Source organism: Jaculus jaculus, chromosome 19, assembly GCF_020740685.1.
Source record: "Jaculus jaculus isolate mJacJac1 chromosome 19, mJacJac1.mat.Y.cur, whole genome shotgun sequence".
NCBI classification, from domain to species: domain Eukaryota; kingdom Metazoa; phylum Chordata; class Mammalia; order Rodentia; family Dipodidae; genus Jaculus; species Jaculus jaculus.
This window is the reverse complement of record NC_059120.1, coordinates 13,731,313-13,754,194: the sequence shown is the minus strand read 5'-3', so window position 1 is coordinate 13,754,194 and position 22,882 is coordinate 13,731,313. Positions and strand designations below refer to the sequence as shown.

The 22,882-nt window shown below is 44.6% G+C and overlaps 1 protein-coding gene across 1 annotated transcript in view; it reads left to right on the top strand.

Moving 5' to 3' along the window:
- The window catches only part of Lpar3 (lysophosphatidic acid receptor 3), an 85,245-nt gene that overhangs the window by 9,582 nt on the left and 52,781 nt on the right, over positions 1-22,882 (top strand). The window contains exon 2 of the mRNA XM_045137884.1: positions 17,838-18,594. Coding sequence (XP_044993819.1) covers positions 17,859-18,594 — 736 coding nt within the window. The 5' untranslated portion in view covers positions 17,838-17,858. The remainder of the gene's footprint in view (positions 1-17,837; positions 18,595-22,882) is intronic.

The window sequence follows — 22,882 nt, the reverse complement described above, 5'->3', positions numbered from 1 at the left end:
GGTTTTTTTGAGGTAGGGTCTCACTCTGGTCCAGGCTGACCTGGAATTAACTCTGTAGCCTCAGGGTGGCCTTGAACTCTCAGCGATCCTCCTACCTCTGCCTCCCAAGTGCTGGGATTAAAGGCGTGCGCCACCACGCCCGGCTGAAATCCAAGTTTTAATAAAACGCCTGAGTCTATTGGGGGACATATATTCAAACTGCCATAATACAGAGAAATTTATAAATTTCTCTGCATTAGGCCCTATGTTATAAAATCACATTTCATACTAGTATTTCCAATTTTAATGTAACACCCAAGGGTCTTTCTAGTCTTATCCCTTTATGTATGTGCACTTGTGTTCTTGGGCAGCTGGGAAGTTGATTCCTGTTGTCCTCATTGTTTTGACTTGCTTATTTAACTGTGAAGGCCTCCTGCCTGTTCCCTTCCTCGTGCCTGCACCCTGCAGCGTCACACCCTCAGCCTCTGGCCCTTCCATCCAGCTCGCAGCTCGGTGTGGCTCCGAGCCACAGCCTCTGCGCACGGTCCCATTCTCATCATGTTGTGTCCTCAGCCCCACTGAGTGCTCTGTTCTAGGGAGGGGAGAAAAGAGAAGAACAGGCAGAGAAAAGCAGATGAGAATGGAAGGAAAAAATAGGAATCATAAATATTTTAAAATCTATGATAGGGTGGTGAAAGGTACTTGCTTGCAAAGCCTGGTAGCTCAGGTTTCTATCCCCAGGACCCACGTCAGCCAGATGCACAAGGGAGCGCATGCATCTGGAATTCATTTGCAGTGGCTGGAGGCCCTGGTGCACCCATTCTCTCCCCCCTCCTCCCCACTCTGTCTCTCCCCAATAAATATAAAAAATATTTAAAAAATGTTATGACACACATTGGCAAATTTCCCTCCTCAAAAGCCATACCTAAGATTACAGTTCTCTTCAACATGTCATGAAGATGTCATGCTCTTGCATGCTTGTCGCCTGTTTAAATGTCACCAGTCTGCTAGCTCTTCACTTATCTCTGTCTCAGCTCATGGCACACTTATCCCTGTACTATAGTGTCGTGTCTCATGTCATCTTCTAGGTGAGTATTCCTCAACCTTGACACCTCTGACATGTTGGACTGGATTGATCTTTGGGTGAAAAATGGTCCCATGGGGGCTGGAGAGATGGCTTAGCAGTTAAATGCGCTTGCCTGCAAAGCCAAAGGATGCAGGATCAATTCCTCAGGATCCATGTAAGCCAGATGCACCAGGGGCACACGTGTCTGGAGTGCATTTGCAGTGGCTATAGACCCTGGTGTGGCCATTCTCTCTCTGTCTGTCTGTGTTCTCTCTATCTCTCTCACTTGATGCTTACAAATAAATAAATAAATAAAAATTATCTTTTTTTACGTGGCCCCATGTACGGCATCATGCATGGCAACAGGTCTGGCTTCTACCCTCTAGATGCTAAAGCACAGAATCGTGATTGTTACCCATGTCGCTAGATAGTACCAGACATCTCTGAGAGCAAGACAGGATTATCCCTGGCTGGGAACCCACTGCCCTAGATTATGGATTTTCTGAGGCATTTTATATCCTTAGAAATGCCTTAGCATATCTGCCTTTCTTGTCTTGAACAGTGAGAAGTATTAACTGGATCGGGAAGAGAAACATCAATGGCGGGAAGATTCTGTTTTAACACACCCAGTGTAACTTTCCATAAATGCAGTTCCTGGGAGCAGCCGAGGTAGGGCAAGGCAAGGAATGACAGCAAGGTTATGTGCCATAGGGTACCACTGGGTCAACTCTAGTTGTGTTAGTTACTTTCCTTGTGGTTGCTGCACAGGTGTATGCAGATGTGCATGCCCCATGCATGTGTGTGCCGAGGCTGCAGGAGAATGTCAGGTATCCTCTTGTCTCCTATTGGTGTATTTCTTTCCTTAAGATGGGGTCTCTTCCTCAACCCAGAACCACTGCCCTTTAGCAAGCCACAGCAATGTTCTGGTATCCAGCCACGTTGGTCTGAAATTACAGACACGTGTAGCATTGGACTCGGCGGTGGTCTCTGGCCATCGAGATCCTCTTCTCCACAGCCTTCTAGTGAGGTCTACAACGTAATCGCCACATGTGAATTCCACTCTCAACTGAGCTGGATTTTCCAGCTTTGGTACTTGGCCCCTCTCTCCCATCCTCCCTTCTGTATCTACTTTGCTGTCCTCTGAAGCAGACATGAGTGAGAGGACATGCCCTCCTCTCATCTTTACCGGAAGCCTGCCTTCCATGGGGCCCGCAGCTTTGTAAGAGGCTTTGGGAAAGGAGAATGGCAAATGCTGTCTTCGGCTCTGTGGGGTTTGAGGAGCCGCTACCTTTCCTGGTCCTCTGAGATCCACTGTTACTAGACACTGTCTGCTCTTTTCCACCTTTGCCTACAACTTACAGGCAACTTTTGCCTGAGATCGTCTCTTTGTGGTCACACCTTGCTAAAAGCTGCAAGAAGCAGCCAGCACTTATGTGTGTTCTGGTTTAAGGCAGAGCTCAGTATCTCTATTGATATGGCTTTTGCGTGTGGCTGCAGGGCCCTTCTGAGCAGGCTATCTTTGCCCTTCTCACAGGCTTCCAAAGAGAAGTCTGCCACTTCCTTCTCTGCAGTGTCTAGCTTCCATCCTGGCCAATCCTTAGACAAAACGTTTAAGAAAGATTTTTTAAATATTTTATCTATTTATTCATTTGACAGAGAAAGATGGGGGGGGGGAGAGAATGGGCGTGCCAGGGCCTCCAGCCATTGCAAACAAACTCCAGATGTGTACGCCCCCTTGTGCATCTGGCTAACATGGGTCCTGCAGAATGGAACCTGGGTCCTTTGGCTTTGCAGGCAAATGCCTTAATTGCTCAGCCATCTCTCCAGCCCTCATATCATGTACTTCCCATGGTTTTCAAGACCAGAAGACAGACAGAGCTGGAATTAATTTTTGGATTACCCTGAGGAAGAGGTGTGACATTGACTCTAGTATGCAGAGATCTACTGGAAGCCAGTGAAGTCGTCTTTATTTTGTGTAGCAAACTATAATGATGGGCAAATCATTCTCATTTATTGAGTCATTTACTAAATCCAGAGAAATAGACTGGAGTTTTGTTATATATGAAGGAACACTGAAAGAACTGTGATATTGGTTCATGTCCTCAGAAATAAGATTTTTAAAATATTTACTTATTTATTTATTTGCAAACCAAGAAAGACAGAGACAGAGAAAGGCAGAGAGAGTATGGGTGTGCCAGGGCCTCCCTGGCCACTGCGAGACCCTACCTTGAAAAACCTAAATAAGCAAATAAATAAATAAAAGATTATTTTCTTTTCATGGGAAGTTTGAGGATTCCTTCGGGTACTGATGTACGTGGGTAAAGACTCCAGAAGCAAGAAGGGATCATTGTAGACCCCTAGTTACATGCCTCTGGTAACTGTTGGAGATTATTAGGAACAAACCCTGTAATGTAAGGAACTCATGATTGTCCTCAGACTCGTGGCAGGAGGAAGGTCACACAATTTGGACGACAAGTTGGTCTGTTGTGGATTTTACAGTGTAAAGAAATATACTTTTCCTTTTGTGGGAAGAAAGTCATTTGGAAGCTAGCACTTTGATATTTTTCAAAATACATTTTTATAGACAAGAAAGTTCTTTGGACAAGAAAAATGCTTCTTTCTGCTATGACCATCCTAACTTCAAATATTGACATTCTAGACTCCTTCAAACCGTGAAGGTACTGAAATGTGATTACACAATAGCTAAAGACTGTTTGCTATATCATAGGGCATATGGAATTATATGGAAATAATGTTTGTATTAAGTACTTTTTAAAGGCAGGATCTCACTCTGACCCAGGTTGACCTGGAACTCATGAAGATTTTCTTACCTCAGCACAGGGAGTACATAGGCATGAGCCACAGCGCCCATCTCATTTTAAGCATTTTGGCTAATATCTTTCATGAAGATATTGAAGAACAAAATGTACCTCTTCTTTCTATTCTAACACCTAATGAGTGAGGTACAGATTAAAATTTTATAATAGATAATGTAAACATGATGAAGGATTTACATTGCACGTGGATAAATTGAGGTAGTTAGTTGGTCACATGAAATCCATGTGTCACCTCTTTTATTTAGTTCTATATATTTCCACATCTGCCTTCCTGTTTAATCAAAGGGCTTAAAAGAGCCCTCAGTCATCCAGAACATCTGGGGAACAATACCTCTGATTACAGCTGTTTATTAAACAAGATCTAGGGTAGAGCTGCAGTGTATCCTGCCTACTATAAATCCTCCCACTCCCTGGGAAGAAAAGACAAGTAGCTGAACTTGATAGCATGTCCCAGGCAGCCCTCCTTGCCTAAAGGGCTCCGAGACAACAGCCACCCATTTATTTTGCTAAACTCAGCCTGCCGTTTGACCCGCATGTCACCATCTTCCAGATGAAAATGACTCAAGATCTTGAGTTTCCCCTCTCATGAAGGACTTTTCCAGTCATACTGAGTCCCGTGCCTGTCCCCTGGAACCACACAGACCTGTGTAGAATATTGTAGAAACGGGTGTATTTAAGAACAAAGGCTTTCCAATAAGTGCCTGAGTTGCAGATTAATTTGTTTCACATGTGTAGATGTGTGTGTGGTGTGAGGGACGAGTATGCGTGCTTGTACGTGTGAGGGTGTATATGTGTGTTCTGTGTGGGTATGGGGAGCAGAAGTTAGGGGCTTCCTCAAGGGCTCTCCACCTTATTTTTTTAATTTTTATTTTATAAAAGGTTCTAAATCTCCTCATCCCCCCATAACCCTGCTCCCCTTTAATGAGGACCTTCCTGTATGAGGATGTTGGTATTTGCTGTGGGGTCATAAAGGCCTCATTTGGTGTGGGGAAATATGTCTCAGAAGAACACTCCTGTTCCTTATGGAGAAGAGCACTCCTGTTCCTTATGGAGAAGAACACTCCTATTCTTTATGGAGAAGTACACTCCTGTTCCTTATGGAGAAGAGCAGTCCTGTTCCTTATGGAGAAGAGCTCTCCTGTTCCTTATGGAGAAGAGCAACCCTGTTCCTTATGGAGAAGAGCTCTCCTGTTCCTTATGGAGAAGAGCACCCCTATTCCTTATGTAGAAGAGCACTCCTGTTCCTTATGGAGAAGAACACTCCTATTCCTTATGGATAAGAGCAACTCTGTTCCTTATGGAGAAGAGCTCTCCTGTTCCTTATGGAGAAGAGCAACTCTGTTCCTTATGGAGAAGAACACTCCTATTCCTTATGGAGAAGAGCAACTCTGTTCCTTATGGAGAAGAGCAACTCTGTTCCTTATGGAGAAGAGCTCTCCTGTTCCTTATGGAAAAGAGCACTCCTGTTCCTTATGGAGAAGAGCACCCCTGTTCCTTATGGAGAAGAGCACCCCTGTTCCTTATGGAGAAGAGCTCTCCTGTTCCTTATGGAGAAGAGCTCTCCTGTTCCTTATGGAGAAGAGCACCCCTGTTCCTTATGGAGAAGAGCTCTCCTGTTCCTTATGGAAAAGAGCACTCCTGTTCCTTATGGAGAAGAGCTCTCCTGTTCCTTATGGAGAAGAGCACTCCTGTTCCTTATGGAGAAGAGCACCCCTATTCCTTATGGAGAAGAGCACCCCTGTTCCTTATGGAGAAGAGCACCCCTGTTCCTTATGGAGAAGAGCTCTCCTGTTCCTTATGGAGAAGAGCACCCCTGTTCCTTATGGAGAAGAGCTCTCCTGTTCCTTATGGAGAAGAGCACCCCTATTCCTTATGGAGAAGAGCACCCCTGTTTCTTATGGAGAAGAGCACTCCTGTTCCTTATGGAGAACACCCCTGTTCCTTATGGAGAAGAGCACCCCTGTTTCTTATGGGGAAGAGCACCCTATTTCTTATGGAGAAGAGCACCCCTGTGCCTTATGGAGAAGAGCTCTCCTGTTCCTTATGGAGAAGAACACCCCTGTTCCTTATGGAGAAGAGCACCCCTGTTTCTTATGGGGAAGAGCACCCTTATTTCTTATGGAGAAGAGCACCCCTGTTCCTTACGTAGAAGAGCAGTCCTGTTCCTTATGGAGAAGAGCTCTCCTGTTCCTTATGGAGAAGAGCACCCCTGTTTCTTATGGGGAAGAGCACCCTTATTTCTTATGGAGAAGAGCACCCCTGTGCCTTATGGAGAAGAGAACCCCTGTTCCTTACATAGAAGAGCAGTCCTGTTCCTTATGGAGAAGAGCACTCCTATTCCTTATGGCTCTACCTAGTAGCCTCCTTATGTACAGGAGGATCTGCTACCTGTCCATTTTTGTTCAAATACAAAACTATTCTATAAACAAACATTTTTTTAATTTCAAAAGTTTTTATTTGGGCTGGAGAGATGACTTTTTGGTTGAGGTGCTTGACTGCAAAGCCAGAGAATCCAGGTTCGATTCCCCAGGACGCATGTAAGCCAGATGCATAAGGTGGCACAGGCATCTGGAATTTGTTTACAGTGGCTGGAAGTCCTGGTTTCTTCTCTCTCTTTCTTTCTCTTTCCCTCTCTCTCTCTCTCTCTCTTTTTCTTTCCCTCTCTCTCTCTCTCTCTCCCTCTCTACCTGCCCCCTCAAATAAATGAATAAAAATTAAATATTTCTTTTAAAAAGAGTTTTCATTTAAAGCTCTCATCATACTGCAATAACTTCAAGATAAATAATGTGCTTGTGTTTCAAAGCCCTTACCTTACTCTTTGCTTTAGTAAAATAAACAGAGGAGCAGTCATTTGCTGCAGCTTAAAGGACACATGCTATAGAAGGGGAGTAGAAGTCTTGGGAAATCTTGGTTGAAGCCAGCATGTGTACTTGAGGGGTAATTGCCATGGGCAGGGCTGCTCCCTTCTCTATCCTACAGCAGTTCTTTCCAGAATGCTACTCCTCTAAGTATGTACAGGACTGCTCTTCTCCATAAGGAACAGGAGTGCTCTTTTCCATAGGGAACAGGAGTACTCTTCTCCATAAGGAACAGGGGTTCTCTTCTCCATAAGGAACAGGAGTGCTCTTCTCCATAAGGAACAGGAGTGTTCTTCTCCATAAGGAACAGGAGAGCTCTTCTCCATAAGGAACAGGAGTGTTCTTCTCCATAAGGAACAGGAGTGCTCTTTTCCATAAGGAACAGGAGTGTTCTTCTCCATAAGGAACAGGAGTGCTCTTCTCCATAAGGAACAGGAGTGTTCTTCTCCATAAGGAACAGGAGTGCTCTTTTCCATAAGGAACAGGAGAGCTCTTCTCCATAAGGAACAGGAGAGCTCTTCTCCATAAGGAACAGGAGTGTTCTTCTCCATAAGGAACAGGAGTGCTCTTTTCCATAAGGAACAGGAGTGTTCTTCTCCATAAGGAACAGGAGTGCTCTTCTCCATAAGGAACAGGAGTGTTCTTCTCCATAAGGAACAGGAGTGCTCTTCTCCATAAGGAACAGGAGTGTTCTTCTCCATAAGGAACAGGAGTGCTCTTTTCCATAAGGAACAGGAGAGCTCTTCTCCATAAGGAACAGGAGAGCTCTTCTCCATAAGGAACAGGAGTGTTCTTCTCCATAAGGAACAGGAGTGCTCTTTTCCATAAGGAACAGGAGAGCTCTTCTCCATAAGGAACAGGAGAGCTTTTCTTTGTAAGGAACAGGGATGTTCTCCATAAGGAACAGGGGTGCACTTCTCCATAAGGAACAGGAGTGTTCTTCCCCATAAGGGTGGAATATCTGTGTCGTCTATTAGGACTTCATCTGTCTCTTTATTCCCATGGAGTACAATATGTTATATTGATTACATTATTTTATATTATTCATGGATAAGTGTCGTATCCCCATCTACACACTGTATCTCCCATTCTTAAATTCTAAATTTATGTGATACATTTGCTATCATTAATGGGTTGGCACGGCTATGTTAATATTAACTGAAGTGCATACACTTTTCACAGTTCCTTCATCTTTACCCAGTGTCCTGTCATCCCATCTGGGATACACATTACATTAAGTCACTGTGTTTCCTTGGTGCCTCTTGGCTGTGACAGTGTCTTAGATTGTCCATGTTTTAAGAAGACATTAGTAGTTTCAAAAAGTATGTATCTAGGAAGTTTTTTTCTGATGTTTCTCTCATGATTGGCATAGTTTGGGGTTTGGTTAGGAAGATCAGAGAGTAAATGGCTGTTCCTAACAGGGTCTATCAACATTTCCGACTCGCAGCCTTGCTTGGAACTGCTGATGTTGAACTTAACCATCTGGCCAAAATAGTGTTTGTTGAGTTTCTCCATGGAAAAAAATATCACTGTCCATGTTGTTGTCTTTGGAATTCACTAAGGATAGCACCAACCAAGGAATGGGAGTCATACTTTTCTACTTAACAGTGGAATGTCTGTATAATTTATTAAGAATTCATTTGTCAAAGAGATCTGTCTCCTTATTCACATTATTTTATTTAAACTGTTGTCTGTTTATCTTGTGTGTATGTATTACATGTGGGTGTGGTATATGTGAATGTACAAACACATGCACGCCACAGGCTATGGGTATATGGGACAACTTCAGAGAGTTAGCCCGCAATTCTCACCTTGCTTGAGACAGCATCTCTCTTGTTTGCAGCTGTGAGAATGGCAGACTAGCTGGCCCACCAGCCTGGGGATTCCCCTGACTCTGCCTTCCACTGCTTCAGACTTGTTGGGATGACAGACACGTGACTTGCTTATGTTCAGCTCTACATGGAGTCTAGGTATCTGAACTCTGGTCATCAGGTTGTATAGCAAGCTCTTCTAACCACTCCATCTCCCTAGCCCTTGTTTGTTTGTTTAGTTTTGGCATGGGTGTATGTGTGTGGTGCATATATGGTTGTGTATGCTTGTTTCATATACGATTGGATATGTATGTGTGTGCATGTGTGTGGAGACCAGAGGTTGATAGTATATGTCTCCCTGTACCACTCCTCCCTCCCCCAGTTATTGATGCAGGGTCTTTCATCGAACGCAGAGCTCACCCATTCGCCTAGTCTAGCTGCCCGGCTGGCTCTGAGGAGTCTTCCACATCTGGGATTTCAGGCACTTTCCACTGGTTCCAGCTTCTGTTGTGGATCTGCACTCAGGTCCTCACCCTTGTGTGGAAGCCCTTTACCAAGTAAGCTATCTTCCCAGTCTGTCAGACATCTTTTTTTTTATTAGTTACGTACATTCTCGGTGTGTGAACAGCACATGTTGGTACCATCCTTAACCCCATCACTGTCCACTTCTTCCGAAGGGACCCTCCTCGATGGGGCTGCCCATTGTCCCCATGCTTATCAGCACGGACTCATGGATATATATCAAGTAGTTTGGATGATAATCCCACGTGACTTTGTTTATGTTATCATTTGGTTTGTTCTGGCTTTGACCATTGTCTCCTCCTCTGTTTTGAAGTTATGGTCAAGAAGGAATTCTCACTTTTGATGTCTGTACTCACAGGGGAGTGGCGTCTATGGTGGGACTGTTCTCTGGACCACCTACATTTGCCTGCTGTGGTTAAGCTGAGTTCAAGACCAATAAACACCATCTTCACACCTCTCCACCAGCAGGGCTTGGCACTTGGTTCAGTTAGTGAAATGAAAGAGTTGGGAGACTGAAATTAGAGAGTACACACACAGAAGAGAGTCGTAAGGGTCAGTTTGGGGCGTAGGTTAGCGAGCATGTGATATGGGTGCTGGAGCGTCCCTTCACTTACGTCTGCTTTTGACAAGCATTCACTGAAAGCCTGTGTGCGCCGGGCACTGCTCCAAGCTCTAGGGGTATGCTATAGCAGCACAAGATGCCCACCTGCCTAAATGCACCTTCCAGTGGGAGAAAGAAAAGAACCCCACTGAACCCCACTGGATGGAGGCAGCAGTGAAAAATGCTGAAATTAAAAGCACAGGGCAGGGTAGGTGACTTTAAGTGGGCAGAGTGGCGCCCAGAGTGGCAGCGAAGGTATCAATGTCGAAGTGATGTTTGTGCAGAAATGCAGAAATGAGTATCTGGGGAAAGAGGCACCTGGATAGACAGAACAGTAAACACAGAAACCCGGGGAGTGAAGGATAAAGTGAACCTCAGGGAGTCTAGGGAGCTGTAAATCTCTCTTACTGCCCTGATTTGCAATTAACATGAATCATTCAAAAGAATTCCGTCAACAGACGTGATGACCTACAGACTCAGTGGGTAAGGTATCTACCAAGCTGAGATTCGACTCCCATTTAGACGGGTGTCTAAGGAGGGGAGGGTTGTTCTACACTTGGGACCCCAGGAAAACCAAACACCCACAGCATCAACCGACCCCGTGCACCATGTTTCTTCCTGGAAGACGGAATGTTCTCAAAAGCCAGCTGCGAAGCCAGGCAGCTGCTTGTCCTGTAAGATGTAGCTAGAAATAAAAGCAGCTTGAGTGGTTTTCAGATGTCTTCATTTCCATAATTGTTTCCACATTCCGGGTTGCCTGGTCAATTTTTTTTTTTCAGAGAAATAAGTTTGGAAGAGTCTAAATGAAAGCCTTGCTCATGAAGTTTTCATTTGGAGTCTACATATAGACTTTCTAAACCATCATTTTATGAAGTCTGAAATTACCGAAGTTTGAAGTTGTGGTAATTGCTTCAGAGTTTAGCATCTTCTGTCTCTGGGATATAACTGCTGAATTTTGTAAACTTTCAAGATAAAAACAAACATGGCCCAGCGTGGTGTGTATACCTAAATCCCAGCACTCGGGAGACAGGGGTAGAAACATTGTTGTGAGTTCAAGGCTAACTTGAGACGACATAGTGAATTCCAGGTCAGCCTGGGCTAGAACTACACCTTACCTCAAAAAAACCCAAACAAACAAAAATGGTTTGAGATTTGCCAGAAATGAGGGTTAGCAATATTAAGGTGGCTTGAAATTGACCGTGTTGTATTCTATTCACCATATAATTTGAAACCATGTTTACAGAAAAGTGTCGTCTCTCTCCTTCTCAGAGCTGTTTAAAAGGAAACAAAAAGACCAAAGGCCACTTAGAATGTTTATCTGTTTTCTGTAGTATGGGGAGTCCTTGTTTGGGATTGAACTCACGGCCTCATTCATGCGAGGCCAGCATTGCACCACTGAGCCTCACTCCCAGCCCGGTGGGCCTGTCTTTGAATGTGGTTGGGTCTGATCACTTGTGCTGAAGTAATGCTACAGTAGCTTGTGCTGTACCGGTGTTGTCGATAGGTGCGTGGGAGGATTCCTGGGGCAGGGCAGTCAGTCTGAATAGTGTCTGCTCCTGGCTTTGACCTTCAGCACGTGTTTCCATTTTCTCCTCTGTGAAATGGCTCTCCATCGTTGTTGGGAGGATGACACGAAATGACCCATGTAAAATGCTTAGTCTAGTACCTGGAACAAGGCAGGCACTCAAATGTTGCTGATCCAAAGTAGACCAGAGTAGAGGTACTAAGTAACTCAATGGACCCTGTAGTTAATAAGTGATGCAGCTTCCCAGTTTTCATACTTCGTGGTTGATGTGTTAGGTCGGCAAAGATGCTTAGCTCAAACCTTTCATTTTAGCAGGAAGTGGGACAGGGCAGAGGGCAGAGATTGAGTGATTGATTAATGATTCGTTATTCGTTCATTTATTCATTCATTCAACAAATGCTTCCAGTGTCAAGGTGAGTAATAGACCAGGTCCCTGCTATTTTGCAGCAGAATAGTCTAGTAGTGGGAGATGTACAATACCTTGTAAATTCTTTTGTTTATTTTTATTTATTTATTTGAGAGCTACAGACATACACAGAGAGAAAGAGGCAGAGAGAGAGAGAGAGAGGGAGAGGGAGGGAGGGAGAGAGAGAGAGAGAGAGAGAGAGAGAGAGAGAGAGAGAGAGAGAGAGAGAGAATGTGCACAACAGGGCCTCCAGCCACTGCAAATAAACTCCAGATGCATGCTCCACCTTGTATATCTGCGTGGGTACTGGGGAATTGAGACTCGAACTTAGGTCCTTAGGCTTCACAGACAAGTGCTTAACTGCTATCTCTAGCCCCTTAAAAACGTTTTTTGTTTATTTTTATTTATTTATTTGAGAGAGACAGACACAGAGAGAAAGAGGGAGAGTGAGAGAGAGATAGAGAGAAAGAGAGAATGGGTATACTAACTATTTTTTATTAATTTTTTTGTTTGTTTTTTATTTTTATTTATTTGAGAGCGACAGAGAGAGAGAAAGAGGCAGAGAGAAAGAGAGAGAATGGGCGTGCCAGGGCTTCCAGCCACTGCAAACGAACTCCAGACGCGTGCGCCCCCTTGTGCATCTGGCTAACGTGGGTCCTGGGGAATCGAGCCTTGAACCGGGGTCCTTAGGCTTCACAGGCAAGCGCTTAACCGCTAAACCATCTCTCCAGACCGATACTAACTTTTACATATGAACCTAAAAGGAAATTTTGGGCATTGAACGAGCTACAGAGTAGCGGTGCTAAAACCAGAAGGAGCTCTCCGACAGCGAGGATGATGAAACACGCTGAACTGGTCAGATGTCTCTTATGGAGAGCATTTCTAGACTCGGACTGAAATGACTTGTTAATTGGGTTGAAATCACAGTCATGTTTTAAGGTTTCGGGGAGGTCGAGAAATGCTAAATTGGTCATTTGTTATAAACTTGCTGGAGTTTTTGGTAATTTCCAGCAAAAGAAATATGATTATGTTTGGCTCAACTGCCCTGGAGAGCGTCGATAAGCTTGGCATCTTATGAGAGGAGAGAAGGACTCATTGCAGACCGTCCAGGCACTCACTTCAGGAGCCCCGGGGGACGGTGACAGGAAATCTTTTGCAGGAGAATTGATGAACTTTACATCCACAAGTGGTCAGTTGTCAGCAAGGGACGTTTTAGGACGATGTGAAGTTTCAAGTAAAGATCACTGTGTGTATACTATCACCAAAATAAAAGTACCCTGAAGTGTGCTGTGATGGTAAGATTGAACCGAACACATGCAGACGTCTGAGGCTTTTCCTTTCAGCCTTAAATTTGATTTTTCAGAGCAACAGATGATCCATAAATATGCAATTAAAATTATGTTTACAAATCGATATTTTGGGATTATTTTCCTTGCCTTTTTTTGTTTCCCTTTAAAAATGCCTACATAAAGGCCAGACAGATGGCTCTGTGGTTAAAGGCACTTGCTTTCAAAGCCTGGTGGCCCGGGTTTGATTCCCCAGTACCTACGTAAAGCCAGATGCATAAAGTTCCGCATGCATCTGGAGTCCCTTTGTGTTGGCAGGAGGCCTTGGTGCGTCTATTCTCTGTCTCCCTCCCCTTTTCTCTCTTTCAAATAAACAAGTACTAATTTTTTAAAGAAGCTTGTATGTATGGGTGTCTGTTATGTATGCAAAGAATTACCTGAAATTAAAAGAATGATAAGCTTTTGAGTTTTGCTGCTTTCATTGCCTGTTCCTTGCAAATGTAGAATCTGGTGCAGGGGAGCCACTTAGTAGTTCTGGCTCTCTTGGTTTTCCTGTGATATTGACACTGCTTTAAGATGAAACCACTTCTCAATCTTATAAGAGGTTTTACAAGAGCATGCTGTGGTGGTTTGAATGTGAGTGTGTGTCCCCCATAGACTCAGGTGTTTCTGAAGCTTGTCACTTGGGTCTGTGGCTGCCTAGCTGGAGGAGGTGTCACTGCAGGCGTGTCCTTGGGTAGAGCCCAGTGGTGTGTCTGGGGGTGGATCAAATTCCAGCCCAAAGGTGTGCTCAGAACAGTTTGAGCTCAGGGTTCATGCTTGCTGCTTTTTGGTGTTTGCTGGCTGTTTTGGTGGTTTCTCTCTGTTTGGATCTATGAAAAGGGTCCAGCTTCCCTTCCACCATTGATGGAGCATCCCCTGGATTAGTCAGCTTGAACCAGATCCCTTCCTCCCTTAAACTGTCTTGTTGGATGTTGGCCACAGCACATACATAGAATTTACCACTGTTTTTTTTCGAGGTAGGGTCTTGCTCTAGCCCAGGCTAACCTAGAGTTCACTATGTAGTCTCAGGCTGGCCTCAAACTCACAGCAATCCTCTTACCTGTCTCACGAGTGCTGGGATTAAAGGCATGTACAACCATGCCCAACACCACTTTGTTTTTGATGAAGAAGTATTTGAAAAATTTTTGAAGTACAAATCATTGAAGTTTTAATGCATCATATAATAACAAATTTGAGGAACTGTAACAACCCAAACTAAAACTCTAACACTGCTTTAAAAAATTTATTTTAAAAAGCTAACAAAAGTTTTTAATATACAAATTTCTACATCTTTGTGGACTATAAGTCTTGATATTTCTAATAAATTAGTCAAGATAATATAAATTTTAAATTAGAAATGTTTTAGCTATCTAGAGCATATAACAAAATGAAATACACACGTTATTTTTTAAATATTTTTTATTTTTATTTATGTATTTGAGAGCAACAGACAGAGAAAGAAAGAGCCAGATAGAGAGAGAGAGAGAGGGAGAATGGGCACGCCAGGGCCTCCAGCCACTGCAAACGAACTCCAGATGCATGTGCCCCCTTGTGTATCTGGCTAAAGTGGGTCCTGGGGAATCAAGCCTCCAACTGGGGTCCTTAGGCTTCACAGGCAAGCACTTAACTGCTAAGCATCTCTCCAGCCCCCACACATTATTTTTAATTAGTGAAAAGAGCTATCACAATTTTATCAGTAATTTTTTGATAGTAATTTTTTAAAATTTTATTTATTTGCAAACAGAGAGAGAGAGGAGACAGACAGGGAGAATGGGCACACCAGGGCCTCTAGACACTGCAAACGAACTCCAGACTCATGCGCCTCTGTGACTATGAGGTCATGGATATCCAGGCCATTTTGTATCTGGAGAAGCACATTGTAAGGAGTCCTACCCTTCCTTTGGCTCTTACATTCTTTCTACCATCCCTTCTGTAATGGACCCTGAGCCATGGAAGGTGTGATAGAGATATTGCAGTGCTGAGCACTCCTCTGTCACTTCTTCTCAGCACCATGTTGCCTTCTGAGTCATCCCAAGGTCACTACCATCTGAAAAGAGAAGCTTCTCTAACCAAAAGTAAGAGTAGCATTAATACTGTCTCAGATTTTTATATACTTTCAAAATGTATGAAAGTTGAATTTTCTTCTTGGATGTTGAGTTGAATTTCATTAGATTCATATTATCGATTAAACTCTCCTATGCTGGTAGGACTAGAAATACAATCACTTTCAAGCCACTTGGTAAGCAACATCAGTAACATTTATATTGTCTACCTCAATTTAAAACCTGTAGATTATTCTGAAGGAGATAATTGGCCACATATGTAAAGACTAATATATTAGCAATTGAGCCTTGCATATAAATATCCTCAGTATCCAATATTTAAGGTTTAGTTAATTAAAGTATTACATATTCAGATAATGAAATATCATTAAGTTATTCAAATTATACCATCTGTCTCTTCAGGGTGGTTTTCCTGCATGTGTGCTCTGTGTGCACAAGTGTTTGTGTGCATGTGTGCACATGTGTATGCGTCTGGTGCAAGTGCACGTGTACATGCGTGTGGAGGCCAGAGGACTTCAGGTGTTGTTCCTAAGAGACGCTGTCTCCTTCCTTTGAAATCGGCTTTCTCGTTGTCTTGAAGCTCACCATGTAAGCTGGACTAGCTGGCCAGGGAGGTCCATGACTCGCCCATCTCTGCCTCCTCAGCGTGGGGTTTGCGGCGTGTGCCCCTACTCCTGAGATTTCATTGGGCTTTCAAGACAAGCACTTTACCAACTGAGCCATCTTGCCGATATCCCAATCTGTATTTTTTAAAATTTATTATTTATTTATTTATTAGAGAGGGGGTGGTGGGCGGACCAGGGCTTCCACCCACTGCAAACAAACTCCAGGACATGCAGCACCTTGTGCATCTGGGTTATGTGGGTCCTGGGGAATTGAACCTAAGTACTTAGCCTTCACAGTCAAGCACTTTAACCACTAAGCTATCTCTCCAGCCCTCAATCTATACTTTTAACATGGGAAAAAATATCATAATTTAATCTTGTTACATGATGACATTGAATCTTTATAATTAAACCTTGTTAAATGTCTGACAAAGAGAAAAATTTTTGATTTGTCATTATTAAAACTTGAGTTTCCCCTCCCCCTGTTCCTTGTAACTGAAAGACACAAAAACCATTCGAATGCTGAGATGATTCCCGTTTGTTTAAATATATAAAACTTTTTACACCCCCCTTTTATGACAAAATTGATTAACTTTAAAATACCATTATACCATTAAAACATAAATTAGGAAGCAGACTGTCTGAGATGTTTTGTAATGCTTAAAATTGTTATGTGGTCTGCTTTTCCTGCTTCCGGAGTTGCATTTGATTCCAGAGTTTGTATGAACTTTTCAGGCCTTTCTACTCTACTTTCACTGTTCAAACCACTAAGTTCCCACCAGTGGATGGCTCAGCTCTTGGCCTAGCTGGGTCTATGGTTCTCCTTTGAGTAAACTATAGGCTTTTTTCTTATATAGAATCTTACGGTGATTCTAGCCAGAAACTAAAATCTTGGCTTTTAACTCTAGTCACCTTTGACAGACCCTTCATGGCAGTGGCCAGACATATATGAGAGAGAACACTTCATTTTTCCACTGAGTCTAAACAGATTGACATTCTTGGAATTCACTGCTTTGGGACAGAATCTCTCATTTTGGGGATCTAAGAAATCCTATACTGCAGTGAGGCATGACTTCCCCACCAGCCTGACTCCGCCGTGTGGGGTCTTCTTTTATTCATTTCTAGGCTTGTTCTCACTTGGCAGGTGGAGGTTAACGTCTGCGTTGGGTTAGATATCTCTCCAAGCCCAGGATCTCAGTGTCACCAGCGGAACCCTCTTCCTTCATCACCTACTAGCTGGACAGTGCGAGGAAAAGAAACTGGCTTGAAGTGATTAAATTAAATGCAGATACACATTCATAGTGGCACAGTTTGGATTAGGAGGCTATAAGGACGTGAACACAAAGATAAGGAAGGCCAGAGTGATAGCACACGCCTTGAATCCCAGCGTTTAGGAGGCAGAGGTAGGAGAATAACCATGAGTTTGAGGCCACCCTGAGAATACATAGTGAATTCCAGGTCTGCCTGGGGCTACAGTAAGACCCTATCTCTAGCCCCCCCACTATAAAAAAAGATAAGGTAGTGGTATTAAGACCAATGTCTCTCTCTCTACACCATATGCTTAATAAGTAATTGTGACTGTAGCTTGAAACAAAATACAGTGAAAGGGGCATCAAGATTGGAATCAGAAATGGTGGAAACTTGATCTCTCAGAGAAGACATTTGGCTTTGTGGCGAGTAATTCGATGCCCATTATCCTGGCAAGAATATACCTGGCATTACTAGCCAGCTCTTGATGACTGAACAGAGCCCATAAATAAGAAATGGTCTGGAATCCACCCGGAGAAAGCATTCATTAATGCTTGGTGCAATGTTGTAGTCATTACCAGTGCAGAGTGGGTATTGTAGTACTTGGCTCTCCTGAAATATTCATGCCTCTGTGATCGTCCATCCATCCATCTGGCCTTCCATGCACAGTAAGCCACTGAGTCACTTGTCATGAGGCAGTCAGGGTAATTGGGTCCTGGAGTTGTTAATAATGGTAAACAGCATGAACATAGACACGCCCCCTCACTTTACTTGCAGCCCGCCCTGATAATCACTTCACATACATGTCGAATGCTGTGTCAGGAGGCCAAGCTGTGAATGCATTGGAACAAGAGGCATTTATATTGAAACATGGAGAATTACTGGACGTTACCCAAAGACGGGGAGGCAGCAGTTTGGCCTGGTAACTGCTTTCTCTAAGAGTGGCATTTATTTCTGACAATTGTTTCTTCTTTGAATCTCTTTCCAGGATGCTCAGCTCTTCTCCACAATGAATGAGTGTCACTACGACAAACGGATGGACTTCTTTTACAACCGGAGCAACACCGACACGGCAGAGGAGTGGACAGGGACAAAGCTTGTGATTGTTTTGTGTTTTGGCACATTTTTCTGCCTGTTTATTTTCTTTTCCAATTCTCTGGTCATTGCAGCCGTGATCAAAAACCGAAAGTTTCATTTCCCATTCTACTACCTGCTGGCCAACTTAGCGGCTGCCGATTTCTTCGCCGGGATCGCCTATGTCTACCTGATGTTTAACACCGGCCCCGTTTCCAAAACCCTGACTGTCAACCGCTGGTTCCTCCGCCAGGGCCTTCTGGACACGAGCCTGACCGCCTCCCTGACCAACCTGCTGGTGATCGCCGTGGAGAGGCACGTGTCCATCATGAGGATGCGGATCCACAGCAACCTGACCAAAAAGCGGGTGACGTTGCTCATCCTGCTGGTGTGGGCCACCGCCATCTTCATGGGGACGGTCCCCACACTGGGCTGGAACTGTATCTGTGACATCTCTGCCTGCTCTTCCCTGGCCCCCATTTACAGCAGGAGTTACCTCATTTTCTGGACCGTGTCCAACCTTGTGGTCTTCTCCATCATGGTGGTGGTCTACCTGCGCATCTACATGTATGTCAAGAGGAAAACCAACGTCTTGTCTCCACACGTGAGCGGCTCCATCAGCCGCCGGCGGACACCTATGAAGCTGATGAAGACGGTGATGACTGTCTTAGGTAAGAGGAGTCACGCTGGCCAGTGTTCCCATCCCCGCCCCAGTGAGTCACCATTGAATGCCTATGGCACACAAGGCACTCATTTGATAGGATGTAGCAGTGAGTGAAATCAGGCATCCATCCCTACCCACACGGAGCTGATAACTCTCAGAGGAGAAGGCACGGTAAGTGCGTGAGTCTTATGCTGAGAAATGGAGCGTTGAAAAGGAGCAAAGGGATGCTACGGAGGCTAAGTTTGTGGGTTTTCAACAAGCATGTGCTGGGAGGGTAGCGGCTGATGTCACCTGCACAAGACCTGCCCAGTGGGAGGGGGAAAATGTGGCCTCAAGGTCGAACGCGGATGAGCTGGAAAGAAGAAGGGATTCAGTGGAGGAGGACAGTGGTGGGAGGGGATTATGGTCGTGGTATACTCTTTATAAGTGTGGGGGTTGTCAGCGAAAAGCTTAAAAGGGGGCTGGAGGGGTGGCTCAGCAGTTAAGGCATTTTCCAACTAAACCTAACAACCTGGGTTTGATTCCCCAGCACCCATGTAAAGCCAGATGCATATGTGTCTGGAGTTCGTTTGCAGCTGCTAGAGGCTCTGACATGCCCGTTCATTCTCCTTCTCTATCTTTACAAATAAATAAGAAATATTTTTTAAGTTTTTGAAAATACATATTTTTTTTTTTCAAAAGCATGTGAGGGTTGCTAGGGCGACCGCTTTGGAGCAGAGATGTGAAAGTGGTGAGGAGAGGATCACCTGCATATCTGGGGCGTGGTTCCAGGCAGGAGATTGTGTGCATGATGGGAATGGTGAGAAGGGGAGGGAGGGAGATGAAGTCAGGCAGGTGCTGGGGGCCAGGGTGGCCTACTCAGGTTTTGTAGGACCACATGGTAAGATGAGCACCTACCGGAAGATTCTGGAGATGATCTGCCTTGAATTTTAGGAGACCCTCTCCTGCTGTTGTCTTGAGAAAATGCAGTGGTGAGACTGAGGCAGGAGCAGGGAAATTGTATGAGGGCATATCAGTCCCTGAGCGAGATCACAGAAGCCAAAGGACAGTCAAGGGTAGTGGTCAGCTTGTAGATAGGCTCTGAAGGTAGAGTTGATAAGATTTGCCAAGCACCGTGGCTCATGCCTGTGATCTTAGCTCTTGGGTGGTTGAGTCAAGAGAATCAGAGAGTTCCAGAACAGCCTGAGCTAAGAATGAGACACTTTCTCAGCAAACAAAGATAACACAACGTAAAGGGAACAGTGATGAAACAGTGAGGATGGAGAGGAGAGTCAGAGGTGAACTCAGTGAGGTGAGGAAGGTTGAAGAGGAGGAAGAGGTGCGCAGGGAAGACTAGGATCTAGGTTTGGGGGTCAGGTAAAGATCAGTTCTTGCAGTTGGATACATGAATTAAGAATTCAGACTTTTGGTCTGGGCTTATGTATGTTTGAGAGACTTTGTGGAAGGAAATGGTACTTTAAACCACAAGACCTCTCCAGCTCAACATGAAAGTGGATATGAGTGTGTTGGGGAAGAGGGTTGGGTGAGGAGTCTTGGGGTGCTCCAGTGAAAGAGACAGCCAACAAAGAGGTCCCAGGAGGGGACTGGAATGCTAGGAGATTAGGACAACCTAGGAGCCAAAAGAAGCAATTGTGGAGAAGGGAACACAGAAGGAGGCTCCCCGACCATGAACGCTTGGGACCAGACATGCTTCGGAGTTTTTGTGGTTGCCCTCAAAATACATTTCAGGTTTTGGAGCATTTGGGATTTTAAATTCTCAGATTAGGGAAGCTTAGCCTGTATTAGCATTAATACTTTCAACAGGTGGATGAAAACTAGGTCTTAAGGGTTTAGCAAAATGGGGGTGCTTTGATGGCCATCAGGAAACCAACTCTGAGTGTCTTACTGGAGTAATAAGAAGAAGAAAAAGCAGTGGCTGGGGGAGGGGATGTGTAGTGCTCAGAAATCGAACCTGGGTCCCTTGGCTTTGCAGACAAATGCCTTAACCACCAAGCCACCTTGCCAGCCCCAAATAAAATATTTTTAAAAGCTGTGTGTGGAAGCATGTGCCTGTAGTTGGGTCCCTGTGATCCCAGGACCAGGAAGGCAGGAGGCAGAAGAATTCTGGGGCTTTCTTTCTAGCTACATTAGTGAGCAGAGTTTAGTGAGATACCCAGTCTCAAAAAGTAAGGGGGATAGTAATAGAGGAAGAAACCTGATGTCAACCTCAGGCCTTCACATGCACACACTCATACGTGTGCACATACCCCTACGCATGAACCCACAGGCATGCCACACATAAACACTCTGAAAAAAGAGAAGAAGCTGGGCGTGGTGGCACACGCCTCTAATCCCAGAAGAAGTAGGAGGATTGCTGTGAATTTGAGGCCATCCTAAGACTACGTAGTGAATTCCAGGTGAACCTGAGCTAGAGTCGAGTAAGACCCTACTTCGAAAAACTAAATAAAAAAGAAAAACAAAAAAAGAAAAGCAGGAGAGACACTGTCAAGTATTTAATTTGGATACCTCTGAGATGTTTTGCTATATATGGCCTGTCTCCTCAAGAAGATACATCTTGGGCTGGAATATTCATTCTGCAGTTAAAGGCGCTTGCTTGCAAAGCCTGATGGCCTGGATTTGATTCCCCACTACCCATGTGTTGTAGACAGTTTCCATTGCTGGGATTCACATAAAACCCAGGCATACTTTAGGGAAGGAAGGGATTTATTTCAGGCTTACAGATCTAGGAGGAAGTTCCAATCATTATCAGTCAGCAAAAGGCAAAATCACAAACAAGCCAGAGCTCACACCTCTGCGGTACCTCCGGGCTGGAAATCAGATCCGCCCCCAAAGGCACCTTTGGGCTGGACCCGAGCCCACCCCCAGTGACTCCTCCTCCGGCCAAGCAGCTGAAGATCCAAGTTAGAAGCGTTAATAAAACACTGGGGTCTATGGGGGACATATACATGCAAACTGTCACACCATGTAAAGCCAGATGCACAAAGTGGCACATGCATCTGGAGTTCAGTTGCTCTTGCAGTGGCAAGAGGCCCTGGCATACCTATATTCTCTCTCTCACACACTCTCTTTGTCTACCCCTTTTTATTTCTCTGCCGCAAATAAATCTTCTTAAATAAGTAAATAATGAGTGTCTGTGTGTGTGTGTGTGTGTGTGTGTGTGTGTGTGTGTGTGTGAGAGAGAGAGAGAGAGAGAGAGAGAGAGAGAGAGAGGGAAAGAGAGAAAGAGAGAGAGAGAGAGAGAGAGAGAGAGACATGCCTGGTATGGTAAACAAGACAGTTTCTCTGTGGAAGGTGGCCCTGCTTTACTCCTGGGCTACAGGAAGAACTAGTGCTGTGTGGGCAAATGGAAACTCTTCTGGTTTTATTGACCTTGTTTTCTAAGGCATTTGTCAGCATGTGTGAGGGACCTTGATAGAGAGAGGCCCAGGAGTGTATCCCTGTGAAGACCTGAAGTAGCAAGATTGCATGGTGAATCCTGGTCATGTTGGGAGCTGCAGAGGCACGTAGCATGGATGGGAATGGTTGCTGTGCCTCGAGGACTTGGAGGTCAGCAGGCACAGCAGGTAGTTGTAGCCATTTCTTATTCAGTATATATTCACATAGTCCTCCACAGGTGCCAAGCATTGCCCTTGGTGGTTTTATGGATATTGTCTGATCCTCATGGTAGCTCCATGAGGTAGGTGATTCAGTTTTCTACCCTGACCAGACAAAGAAACTGAACACAGGGTCTTAAGCTGTGCACCCCAAATCATTTCTCTGATACTGGCAGGACCCAGACTTTCTGTGGGGTTGGCATCCAGAATGCACACACTTAACACCACACTCTGCAGCCACTGTTGATGTCCTTGGATTTTTACTCATATCTTCTCTTTCCAGTCTCATCTCACTCTCCTGTTAGCACCTTGGCAAGAACCAAGGCAAGTTCATACTCACCAGTCCTTCCCCTCTTATTCTAGACAGGCTACTGATGTTTCTGGCGTAGAGGGAAGCTTGTCTTTTAAGGCAAGGATGAGCTGTGCTTTGTCTCCTGCCTCACTTGTAGACACAACCACTTTTTGGGCCATGTATCTTAAGAACCACTTGCCTGCTCAAAAAGAAACCTTTTATTTTTAGCACATCATATAAAGCACACAGAAGAAATCAGGAAAAGTGCCTGTCCTCCTAGGACTCAGTGTCACAGTCACCGTGACGGGCTTCAGTGTCATCTGTAACTGGGCTCACCACTACGGAAGAGGTCAGAATGAAGGAGCAGTGTGGTTTGACAGGTGTGGTGTTGGGTAAAAGAAAAGCCGGAA